This window comes from Oxyura jamaicensis, chromosome 10 (assembly GCF_011077185.1).
Source record: "Oxyura jamaicensis isolate SHBP4307 breed ruddy duck chromosome 10, BPBGC_Ojam_1.0, whole genome shotgun sequence".
Taxonomy (NCBI): Eukaryota; Metazoa; Chordata; class Aves; order Anseriformes; family Anatidae; genus Oxyura; species Oxyura jamaicensis.
In genome coordinates, this window is record NC_048902.1 from 8,576,074 (window position 1) to 8,591,244 (window position 15,171).

A 15,171-nucleotide genomic window follows, 5' to 3' on the forward strand; every position below is an offset into this window, starting at 1 on the left:
GTTACTTGTTTATCAGTATCATTTTATTTCTTGTTCTTCTCTCAGATTTGTGTGAAGCTTGAACAAAATGAGCATTATCAAGAGCAATGGGATATACAAAGAAATAAGCATAGAATATCGGAGGATATGATCAGATGATTGCACACAAGTGAACCAGCGTGGCATAACAAGTTACCAGCTGCCAGCTGAGCTAAATGACTGGATGCATGCTCCTTGCCCACTGTAATTGGAAACTGAAATCTATTAGCTGAAGCTGTGTGGAGCTAACACACATCATATCTTCAGTGAGGTGGGGGGACAGGGGGAATTTGCTGTGGCTCAGGTGACGAATAAAAACTCATTAGAACATGGTACCTTAATTGCTTTCAATCATTTGTCAACATCCTAAGTATACACTTACATTTTGTCCTGTCTACCTATACTTCATTGCTGTCCAGAAATACCTTGATATGTACATTATCACCATAATTAATATCCTTATTAATTGTCTGCACTGTCATAACAACTGGCAGCTCTGACCGCCTTATGACAGCCATGGGACAATCTCTATTAGGGCCTCTGTTCTACAGCAGTTACTGATTAAAATTGCAGCCCTACAAAGACTCAGCTGCGTTGACCGTTGCGCATTAACCTTACTTCTGCTGACTTCACTGAGATTGTTCAGAGCCTGTGAGGTTAAGTGCATGTTTTAATCTTTACACGGTTAGAGCCTAAATACTCAGTTGGTGTCAAGCACCAACAGGTTTTAACTGCAAAGCTCAAAGGAAGAGAAGACAGGAAGATACCTCATTCCAGATGAAGTTACAGCCTCCCTAAGCTCCTTTCTGAAAGCAAAGGAAAGGCTGATCTCTAAGAATGAGGTTAGAAAAGTCAGCACTAGTTCTGCACAGTCACAACAGTTAAGGAGCCCAGATCTCAGACTAGCCCTAGATGTAAGCAAAAGGTGGCTTTTCTCCTGGTTTTCCCTTTTTTGCCTTCTCAGGAACTCACGTAGCGCTAGTTATAAACTCATCTTCCACTGAACAAACACACAAAGGGTACATTTAGTCTTCTACGCTTGTTGAGAAGTGCTTTTTCAGACAGTCATATGAAGTAGATACATGAGGTGACGATGCATGTTTCCATACGAAGCGACAATGACAGTCCCCCGGTATTTCAAGGGTTACAAGTTTAAACAGGAACAGTAACAATGCAGCATGAATCCTTGAATTAGGTATGTCAGCTGATCGTCCTGGAGACTGAAGTCCCTGGGTTTATCAAATACTTAATACTGCACAAAAGACAGAGGTAGAGAAGTGTTGTATAGACTACCCTTGCTACATGTATCAAATCTGACTGGGAGAACAATGAAAAGAGTTTTGATTTCTATGCCCTTCAAGTCCATGGCCTTTTTCTTGGACAGCCAGCCATGGAGACAATCAATTCCAGATGCAGAAAATTCTGTACGTTGCAACCCAGCTTTTGTTTTGTTTTGTTTTGTTATTACTTAAAGGACTTAATCCAAAATATAAACTCATCACAGAACCTTAGGGGTTGGAAGGGACCTCTGCAGATCATCAATACCAACCTCCCTGCTAAAAGCAGGTTCCCTACAGTAGGTTTAGCAGGAAAGCGTCCAGGTGGACACTCTTAAAAAAAATATATATATATAAAATTAAGCACTCTTTAATGTCAAGTTTACTTGCTGATAAGACAAGCACAAAAAAAGCAGTTGCCCTTAGCAACCATACTATACCTCATGTTACCCCCAGAGGGGTTCTAATGCCACCTGCCAGCTGAAAATGACATTCTATCAGGAAAATATAATCCACAGAGAATTTACTCATGAAACAATTAACCAATTAACACTTCCCAGTTTGGTGAATACAATGCATTTTTTCAAAAGTTCATAAGAATGATTTTTCCTTGCCTACGAAAAGGGATAAGAAAAGGAATCAAAACTGATTTCTAGTTCTTAATGATAGTCCTAGGCAGCCCCATTTTCTTACTTACTTCGAAAAAGCACTCTCAAATGTATTACTGAAATTTTGGTTAAAATAACAGGATCCTAGTGCTTTGCATGTCTCAAACATCAGCCTCAGTTCACTCATTTTTAGAAAATATCCCCAGTCCTAGAATTGTACTAGTACAGAAGCACAATTTCAGTAGGTCTCTCTGTGGACGTGGCAATGCTCCCTTGGAATTTAGGAACGACCGGTCCTGCACAGATACCTGCACCAAAAGGCATGCAGCTGTTGGGGTGCAGTACGCTGCCTTTGCCCTTGTCTTCTGAGCTAGCAGAACAGGCCTGCAAGGCAAATGTATCTGTATGCTGCCAGCCAGATCATCCCTAAGAACTGCCTTCCCAGCCTACTGAAAACACCCTGAAAGGGAGTTGTTCTTCTCCACCACTGCCCTTTTCCATCTTCTCCCTTTTTCCTACTATTTAATCCTATTTCCCTCTTTTCTTCATTCCTAACCCTCTGATTCTTGTTACTCTTCTGGTTTCTCCCATATTTATTACTTCTTTCTGAAGAATGGTACCCTGTAAGAATACAATATTCCAGTTAAGACTTCTTCAGCATCAAGCTGAACAGAAACTTACATGTAACGATCCAAGGGTGAAAAAATCACTGATTCCACTGTTCCTGTTGTTTATGAAACCCTTCAAGTCACTGTCACCTCTACAGTCTGAATCCACAGCAGAGCCAAAGGTTCCCAAACGTCAACTCTCAAACGTGAGATTTTGTTTCAGACGCCTCTCCATCAAGAATGGGGATGCTAATTCCATCCTTGCTACAGGGACTGTGGAGGTTATCTTTGTATCAATGCAACAGTAATTGAAGACTAAATGAAGCAATCAATACTAAAGTGACTGCACTCATGAGAACACATCTTCCATCCTTATTCTGTTGTTGAAGAAGATAATAAAAACAAACAAATCTCATCTCTTAAATGCCCAGCAATGATGGCTATCAGACACTTTTCTTACTTCTCCTGTTCAATACATGCAAGTATTGGATACACGAACATGCATGCAGTATCTTCCAGAACAAGAAAGCTGAAATCTGATTAGAGATGTATTCTCTGCTTCTTGCTTTTTGTTTGCAAGCAACATGATCTGAGAAGTGGAAGAGGCAGCTGCCTTATTTAAACTTGATTAAATTGGTGACTATACAAGCACTAAAATCTGTACACTAGATGTTCTGTAAGTGACAAAGGGGAATGGAAAGCTAGGCTGTCTAGGAACAGCATCCAAAGGCTGGGGTATGAATCAGAAATCCGTCTGAATTCATAAAACTGTTTCTAAAAGGAAGACCTGCAGTAATCTGATGTTCCTTTAAGTGTCTGATTACTCTTCAGACTTTAGCTGTGAAATACAACTGCGTGAGTCCAGGTAAGTACTGGGCTTTGAGACTGCAGAGTTCAGATTCCCATTGTACTAATATCTTATTAGAACAGAGAAAATGTACTGCAAGCAGTAGAGACAAACTACATTTTCTTATTGATCTGTTCTGAGACAGTTCATAGAACGAAATTTCATTTACTGACTTTCACTGGATTACCTGGAATCAGAAAAAATAAGGGCCAAGAATCTTTTTGTGTTATTTCATTATTTTCTGTGCTGCACTTTCTACTCAGAACTCTATTTTATATTGCAGTTTTGCAAGAGTAGTGAATGGTATCTTCAATACCAATAATGGGTAATAATGCTTACCTTTGCACCTTGTATTGGAATAACCCCACTGTCACCTAAAACTATAATCTAATGACCAAGATTTAAAGTTGTTAAGACGGCTTGACTTCTGGTAAGTTAGGCAAAGTCTACCTTTACCTTTGAAAACATTTAGGGGACAGGTTGTGAAATTTGATGCCCTCACTAACAGTTAGCAGTTATAGGTTGCTTGTGATGAATTGCAAAAGAAACTGATACAGAGCTTCTTTTCTGTCGGTGACAGCTGATGCTATCTCAAAACTGTGAGCAAGTATACAACCCAGTTTTCTTTGCATGATATTTAAAGCTTTTGTCTGTTCCAGTCATCAACAAACAACAACAAAAAAAACAACACAGAAATCCCGTGGCCTTTTCTGAGAGCTATGAGGAAAGGGGCTGGTTGATCTGGGCTTGGCAAGCCTTATTTCTAGTGCTGATAACGGGATGGTTGTGCAAAAGATGAAGCAATGTTGGTAAAAAGCCCTTCCATATGATGCAAGAAAGCAATGAGAAGAGAGATACGAGCACAAAGGAATGGAAATTTTCCATCTTCCTTTTCACTGGTATGCATTGTCATCCTGTGTCTTTCCTTTAGTGCATCCACAGGAGCCAAACTTTGGTCACATTTATCAGGACAGCACAAGGGTCTCTATATCCGGCCATTTCAATATTCTTTTTTTTTTTTTTTTTTTTCCCCCATTTGCAAAGAAGCAAGATTTTAATGTTTCAGGGCTTCTAAAAACTTCTGCATTAGCTTCTATTTTTCCATTATGTGTCCAGTAGCCTACTGTGCCATCAGCTGACTTCCACTTTACCAGCAGGGAATCTCATTTCCACTCTGTCCTATGCATTTTACAGGACATTGGTGAACCTGAAGATGAATATAGTGGGAAATGAATTTACAAGTGCTGAAAATGAGAAACACGGAAGATCACAGAGACTGCACCATCTGTGCTACTTTGTTGTATTATACACAGGGACAACTGCAAATGAAATTCTGTGTAGAATGAAAGCTTGCTAATCCCAAATTGATAGCTTGTTCTTGGCACAATTTTTTTTTATTTTTTTTTTCCAAGGAGGCCAGTTTGATCTCTGATTGACCTCATTTTCTTGATCTGGCCTTGGAACAGAGTGACTGACTTTTTAACAATGTGCCAAAACACAGAATTCTGTGCTGCTATGACTGAACTTGGAACGGGCTAAAAGTTTAATGTTTATAGCTTTATTTTGATCTGAAGCATGACATCTGGGGATGACTTCTGAGAACAGTTCTGCCAGTCTCCACTAGGGAACTGTATTAATCAAAAACCACCAACAAATCTTAACACACTAAGTGACAAACTAAACAAAACTAGAAAATAGTTTCCTAGTTGCAGCTGACAATTACCAGCCATACTCAGCCCAATACTATTTATTTCTGCATTGCTCTATTTTATACTTGGAATGGGAACCGTAGCCAAAATCTTAAGGTTTTAATGCACAAAGAATTTCTGCTATCAAAGCAGTACATTTTATTAACTGCTCCTTTTGAGCTGTTTGTACCTTTGCAAGCCCTGTTAACCTACCTAAATTGCACTGCAGCACGTGCCTGTGTTCAGAACACGTGTGGCACGGGTACCTCAGCGCTTTGTTGTCTTTCATCTGCGTTGCTCTGTATGGACTCTGAACCATGACTTCTGTGGCTATCTATGATATTGTGCAGTAATTTCCTTGAGTTTGATACTGAAAGTAGAAGTAGTTTCCTCCACTCAGCTGGCACAGTAATTAATCTTGTCTAACTGTTGTTCATCCTGAGCAATCACATTCTTCCTCTTTCTTTTTTTCCCTGAAGATCCCCGTCATATTGCTGCCATATTAAGTCTCCTTAGGGATACTGAAAAGTGGACGTGTCCAGTCCACTCTGTACAAAAAATCGGTAGCCACTTCTGCTTCTATTGTAGTGTAACCTTTTCTCTACATATCTGGAATGACTGATAAGAGTGTGGTTTCATGGGAACGCTTCCTTCTTGTCCCAGATCTACCGGCTACTTGGAAGATGATAGTTGTACTGAGTGAAGGAGAAATACCTCAGACATTGGAATTTCATGAAAACCTTTCTTGTAAGGGAACTTCTATTTTTGCTATTTGGAAAAGTAGTACTCTAACTGTGACTGGTTTTTATTTGCAATGTTTCAATCAAAATAATTTCCACAGGGCTTCCTGCAACATTTTGGCACAGGTTGTTTACTAACAGATCAAGTGAAAGAGAAGGAGCACAATACAATGCTTAGAAACTACGCACTCCTATAAACTGTGTTTCCTCTAATATCCACACCAAATGGAACAAGCTGCACTTCTTCTTCACCAAATTTATCAAACCATCTTCAGTGATACCACCAGATTTTAAAGTGTGCATGGGCATATTCACCTGCACACAAGGTTCATTCTTCTGAATTTAACTCAGCAGTAGTCAAACCGTTAAAGCTTACATTTTAACAGTGCTTTTATAATTATACTTTTGGAGATAAGGAATTAACATTATTATTTTTTTGGCTTGTGCATTGACACCCATAATACCTTCTGGGGGCAAATCTCTTGTTTCCTACAAATTGAGAAATAATAATAATAAAAAACAATATCACAATGTTTCTCACATCTACTGTAAAAACTGGTGAACTTAGAAAGCATCTCAATTATTAGCTGGTGTTGCTTGGCTAGTTCTGCAAAACTCAAATGAACTACACAAATTTACACTGTCAGAAGATGTGGCTCCGTATATACTTTCAAAGTGTATTTTAAGGCTCCTTTTGCTACTTTCTTGTGATCAAAAGAAAAGGAAGGCTATATTTTGGATTCACTAGGCATGCCATTAATTTTCATCTCACTGTTTTTGCCATCCTGTTTTGGGGATGACGGGGGTTAAAACGACAGAAATGCATAGCATATTGGTTGGAGGTAGATGATTATGTAAGTTGGCTTATACAAGAATTACCCATGGTAGTAAATCTGGTGCATTTTTTGAAGCTAAATTCACAAAATCTCTGCGTAATCTAAAAGCAATCTGTTGTTAGGAGATTTTGTAAAAATTATTCTAGATCAATGACCTACAAGTCAAAGTTCAACTTAGCAGCAAATGTTAAGACAAAATCAGTGTTAGTACATTTCAACTTCAAGGGGAAAATCCAATAACTGCCATTTAAAGATGGCTATATAGTTCAGTACATCGGTGCCGGGAATACAGCAATAAAAACACGCACCAGAGAAACACGGAACTAAAGAGAACCCAACTTAACTGAATGTGAAATAGGTTAGGTATGTGAAAGAGAAAATGAAAACAAAGCAGTAATCCCATACGCTGGTCCTGCCTGGCTTGTACAGAAATCACAGTACATCTGTAGTGCGAGTATCCTCCAACATCACATTAACTGGAAGGGAGGGTATTTCCAAGAATAACTTTTCCTCTTAACACGACAGCACAACAGTTCACCGTGACCTCCCACTCAATTATATTTTTATGGATACTTGACTCACACTCGAGACTGTCACACCTATTATACTGTAATAAATTTTCTTAGTCTGAGAACTACTTTTAAGACAACATCTGAAGTGTAACAGAAAATAACATTGTACATATTTTTGATGATGCTACATGACTGTGCTCTCTTCTTACTAGCTTTATACAAGAGATCTATTCTTCTAAATATCTTGAAGAAAACAACAGCATCAGTCCTGCCTGTGCAGACAGGAATCACAGTAGTGGTAACCCAAACCTGGGCATATAGAAAAATACTACTTGGGATCCCAGAAGCAATGATTTTTGCATCACTGTATTAAAAACAAAACAAAAAGAACCCGAGTAAGACTAGTCTTGATTCTGCAACTAGACTACATTAGCGGATAGGTTCATGATCCTACTCATGATCTGTTTCTCAGCTGTTTGGTACCACTGGACATGGCATGCACAAGGCATCCATATTTCATTTCAAATCTTTTCAAAAAGAGAGCCCTGGTAAACTAAAGAAATGTAAGTGACTATGCCCACAAATCTGCCTTAAAAAGATGCTGCTTCAGGAGAAAGTATCAGTTGAAACAAGCTTACCTTTCATTTATTTTTATATCTTTCTTGTAAGCAATATCGCAGGAGCAATAGCGACATTTTATTCCTGTAAAACACCGCCTTTCTCAGAACACCAACAGGCTCTATTTGGAATAATGGGTTACGCCTCACGCCTGAGCTGGGTAATAGCTGTTGTATCTCAGTTTCCACAGGGAGGAGTCAGAAGTTCAGTGATTTGCTCAAGGTCACACAGGAAGCCTGACAGGGCTGTGACTCTCAGCTGTCTTTCTTACTATCATCCTACCAGAAAACCCTTGAGAACTGCAGAGATACAGCGCTCAGAAAAAATTACCTATATAAACCTCATCAAGTTACAACATCTAGCGAGATAGCTGCCAACTGTTCATTAATATATTAGCAGTAAGTCTAGTAAATCTTACTTCTTTTATGCACTAGCTGAACAATAACCTAGACACAAATCAATTGTTTCTTTAGTAAAAGGCAACAAAACCAACACGGACAAATTCCACTTTTTTAGTATAGCTTATAAGGCAGCCCTGATGGCTAGATGGGAGATTTTGAAAGGCTGGTAATGAATGCTGGTGACAACACAAGGCTTTGTACAGGAACACAAAGACATACTCTAGAGGTTATATTTAAAATTACAAAGTTCTGAAAATGTAAAACTTGAAAAATATTAAGAGTGATGATTTAGTATCATCTGATTAAGCATTTGAACATAGGTTCACCTGCATGCAGATTAACTTTTAGTATTGCAAATGTGGTTCTTTATAGAAGGAAACGCCTGTATGTTCGGGTTCTTACATTTCACATGGCATTGCAAGCAGCACTTTTATTTGTAGGACCAACCACAAGTGGGAGTGTTGCTGATTACTCTTATTATCATTACATTCTGTCCCTGATGTCTAGGGTCCCCATTTTTCAACCCCCTCTTACCTTGACTGCATAATTGTTGAGAGGATCTTTTGCGTAAGAAGCTGGGTAGTAAACTGCATCGCCCGCCTCACAACAGGGCTTGTCACTGGTTAGCCTGAAATCTGACCAGCTGTCAACTCCAAATCGCAGCTGGTCTTTTTGTCCGGCCATGAACAAGTCTTCACATTTAAGTGCCAGCTTCTTCAGTGAATCGGTGTGAAGGCTTCGGATTTTACCTACCACTTCTTCTCGGTTTTCAATTCCACGATAAAGTGCTTGCCTTTGCGGCTTCTGGACACCTTTGCCCTGCTTAGTCTGCGAGATGCGCCTCCCCGTCAGAGACTCCATGCTATTGGAACACCGGTCCCTAATACTGATAGTGGTTAGGCTGGAAACACTGTTAGTTGCTGAGGTGGTCGTCCTTAGCTTTTCTGTAGGCCGGTCCAAGGAATCTCCCGACTCGTTGTCCAGCACCTTGAGCTCCAAGCTGACTGAAGAGCAGGCACTGCTTGCTTCCCAGTTGGTGTCAATGTCATAGGTGGGGTTGGCCACAATGCACAGATTGTTCTCAAGAGCCTGCTTCTGGAGATCTCTGGGACTTGGCTCTGTGTTGGCTCTCAAAATTGTTTTTTTCGGCAGCGGAGGTGGTGTTGGCTGTAAGTTGTTCGTTGTCTCCTGGTCTACCAGTCCTCCAAAGGCAATGGCATCATCCAATGCTCCCTTTGGTTGCCTTGGCTGTTTTGGAGGTATCATGGCTGCTCTGGACTGTCCTGTGTAATAAGAAAATAATTGGATCAGAAGATTTAAGTACTTTGCTGCTCATATCTGAACTTTTCAACAAAATTTAAGAAGGGAAAAGAAAAAAGCTGACTAGGACCCCCCTCCCCATTTGGCGAAAACCTAAATACATACCTGAAATGATGAACTAATCAGAAAGCAAAATGGCTAATCAGCATCATGCAGAGATTACCACATACAGCCTGCCTTTATTTGACCTTAGCCTATAGATTAAAATCAGTTTCAGTCTGACAATGCTGGCATTTTACATCACATGGCATTAATGACAAAAAAGTGCAAGCAGAAACCAAGTCAGTTTTGGCACTTGGGCCAAATTTCTCTTTCAGTAATGATGCTCAGCTTCCCCGAATTCTGCCTGCAGTCCATCAAGTATAATGGTGTTCTTTACTTCCTATTCAAATGTGCTGAAACTATGGGTGGATGCTGTTAAGTGGCTGTGTGAGCTATTTCTCTGAGAGATGCACTTCTCTGGCAGGTGAGATGATCTTTTTTATATATCCACATAATCGTCTGTAAAGCTCTTGATCACTTTGATTTGAAACGTGCTAAAGAGGCTGAAAGCATGGTTCCTGAAGTTTTCTGGTTTACATTCTGATACTAACAATATAATTTAGATACTTCAGCAGTCACATTAGAAAGGCAAGATTGCCCTAGCAGATTCATTAGCTGAAAACAAGGAAGTTACACCTACTTTCACTGCAGCTGACAAATGCATTGCCACTGGCTTCAGTGAGAGTAGCATTGTATTTTGAGACTACCCAACAATTTAAAAGAGCCACCCACCCCCAACCAAGACTGTCTCTAATAAACTTCCCTTACTCATTTGCCACAGGCACCTTTGCTGACAGTGCTGAGTTCGTAGATAATGTGATAGAGATTAGGTCGAGATTCCAAATAGCAGGTCATGTGTACAAAAAAATGGGATTTCCTCTGAATGACTGGTTACATTTGAGTGTGTGTGCTTCTAGGCAAGATAAACTTGCCATCCTGTGTTTTGGATGGATTTTAGAAAGGACAATTATGTTTTGTAACTGCCAGAGTTCTTGGAAATAAAGAATAAATAAATGACAGCAATATAAGAGAGAATTGAAAACAAACAAACAGTAAACAGACAATACAAGTGATCAACTGGCTGCTGTTTGGGACAATTAAGCAGTTATTACTCATAACAAAATGAGACTTTTCCACTCTTAATAATGAACCGTCATTTTCAGAGAAGTTATTTTATACATTTTCTACTAGCCCTGTTTTTGCAGCTGTAGCACAGCAGACATGAAATGGATGCTCTGCATAATTGCAGTTGAGCATCTTTACCAAGAAGGATAAGCCAGTAGAAAGATGCCACAAATGTTTGACTATTCTAGTAAGGTACGTTTTGAATCCCTGTAAAGAGAGGACTACAGCCTTGAATTCCTAATGATCATTCTCTTTTCAACCATTCCAAGGAGACAACATCACAAGTGAAAGTTGTATCTCTATCTTTTGTTTAAGCTCAAGAAACACTCAGAAAAGCCTTATGGATTTTTGTGATAAGCCTGGATATTCCAATGTTTAAAAACTGAATTTTGAGCAGGAAATTCTATTAACTTTGTATGTGCACTGACAGTGGATCTCTAGAGCCTGATCATCGGGGAAAATTGCATAGGGCTACTCCCCTGTGTCACCACTTCTTAGCTCACACAAAATAAAAATGCTCGAAGGCTAGAAATACTGCAGAATTCCTGTGTGTCTCTTTCAAACCATTGTAAAGGTCACTTAAAAAAATACAGCACTCAGTACCCTCTACTGCTCCTTTCTGATACCGGTACTGCAGCGAATGTGCTCTACAGAGGCTCTCTTCCTGTCAGCTTTTGATGTGCTGCAGCACGTAACGCTGGTGCCAGCTGAGCAGTACAGAAACTGTATTAGAAATGTACTTTTTGCAGACACGAAGAGTGGCATGATTCAGAGTCAAAAGTAGAATTGGTATCTGCATGCCAGAATCACACATCCAAATGCCACAGTCTTTTGCACAACCTTGAGACCAGTTCATTTCTGCTTGCCCGTTTTTCTGACTCATCCAAACATGTCATCTTCCATACCAATTCTTTACTCTTACAAAATCTGTGACCTATGTACTTCTCCTCCTGGCACCACTCTGTGTTTCAGATCACTTGTCTGTTTTATAATTCTTCCCCTCTTCCCCACTATGCTAAAATAGACTGACTGTTGGGGCTTGGAGAAAGGCTCCAATTTCAGTAGGCAGTTTCCTAATACGCCTTGTCTGTGTGACTTTCTAATCTTGTAAGAGCAAGAAAACGCGTTAGAGCAAGATGCACATTTCAAGCAGTAGCAGGCGAAACCCTCTCCAAGAAAGGTAAGATTTGAATCTTTCTTGCTGATTTTGTTTCCTGTCTGCTTTAATGGCCCTGTCCCAAAAGCCATTCATACAGAGGGATGTTGTGACTGCAACCAGCGACTTTCGCTAGTTGTAGCTTTTGCGTAGCTTTTGGAACTGACATCAAGACATAATTGGAGAAGCTTTTCATAACCAGAATTTGTCTTTGCAGATGTCTGGTGGGGGTGGCAGGATCCAGAGAACTGCATTCATTGGCAGTCTTTATGTAGTTTCTTTTTCAAATATTCTCAACTGAGGAAAATGAGTTTGTTAAATGTGTCTTGTTACAGTGTAGTTTAGCCCCACACGAACCAGGTTTTCCGTACTTAAATCTATCCACCTGGATTACGTGCTTGAAAAACTTTGTATCTGGACGGTTTTTATGCTGACTTCTTAACCTTGTACACTTCTTCCATGCCCATTCGACCAGGCCTTCCAACTCAGCCTTTCCCAAGCATGGTATGGCTACTGCATGCCTTTTTTTTTTTTTTAAATAATCAATGCCTAGGAAGAAAAAGTTTGTCTTAAATTTTGAAGACACAAGAACATTCTTTTGCACTCAAGCAGTACCAAAGCATTTTCTTTGTTTTCTTGCCTGCCACTTCCTTCTCCCCTTGCACACTTTCCTTACCTACTGTACAGACTCTCTGACATTACAACATGGCAAGGAGAAAAGGAGAAATGGGCACAATATTAAGCTCCCACTTACAAAGATCTTTGCAGTGGCTTCTAGGCTGTTTAAGAAAGAAAAATATTAACTCTTTATAGAGGATTTTAAGCAATTCTATAGTATAATATCATCTTGCACTGTAGAATCCTACTGCACTATTTTAATATTAATACTTTAAGTCTCCAGACACCACACAGAGGTATGAAACTCTAAATCAGGCTTAAAAAAAACGCTTTATTTCTCTAGGTAACTGATTAATCATCAGAGCTTGGCATTGCAACCTGTTTATGTTTGGTCATTATCCAATCCGATACACTGTGCTCAGAATTAACTCCATTTTCTATTTCATAAGCATGTTTTTCATATAGTAACAATGTTCAGATTTCTTGCTACCACCATGTATCGATATTTTTTGGCTTAGATCAGATCAGTAGCATGCACAGTTGAGAAATTTCAGAACTGTGAAGGAAAATGCTTCTTTAATTGGAAAAAGAACTCTTGGTGAATCAGGCAAGCCAAGTAGGTGATGTGCTGCAGGCTTCCATCCTTCCTTGAACAGACCTGCTCCTGAGACATGTATCGCTCTACAATACATGACGTATGTTAGTTCGGTACTCCAACTACAACAGGCTGCTTCTGTACATTCTCCAAATTCTTCTTGCTCTTGACGTTGCAACCTGTCCTACATTTTCCTTTATTCTTGAAAGCAATCTTTTCTGATTTTATGTCACTGCCATCTCTGATCCAAGGATAACTTCCCTTGTGGGAACATGTGAATTAGAAAATGCCTGAAAACAATATTCTAGTATTCACTATAGTGACTACACTATCACCATGGTTATTAACGGTGTTCTTAGTTTTAGTGACCACTCTGGCACTCTAATCTCTAGCTCCCTAGAGGAGGGATTTAGATGAATGAACAGGACCCACAGGGCTAAAATGACTCACACCTCTGCTGCTCTCCAACTTACCACAGCAGCTTGATAAAGATTTCACATTTTGTATTGCCACGGAAAACAAAAATGAACAATCATCCACATACAACATGGGTAACCAACCTTCCAAGATCAGGTCTATCAAAATCCCAACAGAATAAAATCAAAACTGTGGACTCTGTACACTGCAGACCATTGAGGAAGAGGAATTTTCAAATGGCTTCTTACAGGCCTGCAGGAAAACCGACCACACAGCTGGATCTTGGAGTGGTCCAACAGTGTTAGCTCTGGCAGCCTCTGCTTACTTGTTTCTCTCCACAGCCAGGAATGGAGTCAGACATCCTAGTAATTTCCATGTCAGTATATCCCCATTTCATATTACAAAACCCAGTCATAAAGGCTGATTAGAGTATTCATTAAGTAAAATCCTTGAGAGCTACAGGTTGGCTATCTCCAGTGTACACATTATCCCTTCTCTGGCCTTCTTTCTTTGTGCTTAGATATTGATCATCCTTTACAATCTACTTTTTCATTACAGAATAGATGTAATTGGAAAAGATTATTTGTATAAGTAGATCAGTTATACTGATCTTTCAAACTAGTAAAAATACATCACTCCTTAATGAACTCTCATCCTGACTAATATAGATAACCAAATCATGAAAAAACCCACAGATGCATAAAAGCATCTTCCAACCACTGCAAAAGCATCCAGCAAGTCCAGTAAGTGCAGTACATGTACGCTATTCTGTAAAATTATTCAATACACATATTTACATGGATGTGATAGTTAATCCTGTATTATATTAAGTTGTTTACAGTTAATTTGATAAACATCTTACTAGAACAACAATTTATTGAACAGAAAGAAAAACTGACATCTGTTAACTGACATTCATGGTGCACCTCCAATTTCTCATCAACAATTAGAGATTGCACAGTACTATTCTATCCTGAGATGGGCGGTGGGTACTAAATAAATAAAAGCTCCAGCTCATCTGCCTTGGTGACTTCTCAGCTCTTGCTGCTGCCCGCCCTTACACCATGTTAAAGGTACTACCTGTACTAATACATGTTACATAAAATGCATCACGTGGATTCTGTAATCACCATTTATCACTGAACTATCCAGTTTTAGTCAACAATGACTTCATCACCTTGTTTATAGCCTGGTTGAAGCACGCTGCCCTGCTTGGACTTACTGACGGAGGCAATATTCCACGTACATGCTGTGATTTGGTATTTTTTCCAGAGTCAGCAAACGAAACTGAGAAATGTTGCCTCCTTTTTCCCCATTTCTTTAGGTGCAACGAGTAAAATAGCTGATAATGAAACCACCTATTATTTTTTCAAGGATAGAAATGCTACTCCGAATATATTTAGAATATTTTAACCTACCCACAGTGGTGCAAATTCAATCAAGTCAATTTCCCCAATGAAATTTAAACATAGAAAAACTTAAAGATTTGTCAAGGAAAGGATTTTAATCATCTAGTTCATTGCTTTCCTTATCATAAACCACAGGGCTTACCTGAATTAACTTCTGCTACAATTATGGGCACACCTTAAAAGAGAAACATCCAGGTCCCACCTTACAGGTTTGAACATCTGTGTGATTCTACTATGAGATTCAACTGGCTGCACCGGATTTTATTAAGTCTGTTGACTGTTGATACCAAAGGTATTCCTCATTATAGGTCTGCTCACCACATGAGTACCCTGACC

General features: G+C 39.4%; 1 protein-coding gene across 5 annotated transcripts in view; it reads right to left on the reverse strand.

Moving 5' to 3' along the window:
- PEAK1 (pseudopodium enriched atypical kinase 1) overlaps nucleotides 1–15,171 on the reverse strand; it is a 120,620-nt gene that overhangs the window by 7,704 nt on the left and 97,745 nt on the right. For all 5 annotated transcript variants that reach the window (XM_035335906.1, XM_035335908.1, XM_035335910.1 and 2 more), the window contains one exon: nucleotides 8,688–9,436. In XM_035335906.1, the coding sequence (XP_035191797.1) occupies nucleotides 8,688–9,436 (749 nt within the window). The remainder of the gene's footprint in view (nucleotides 1–8,687; nucleotides 9,437–15,171) is intronic.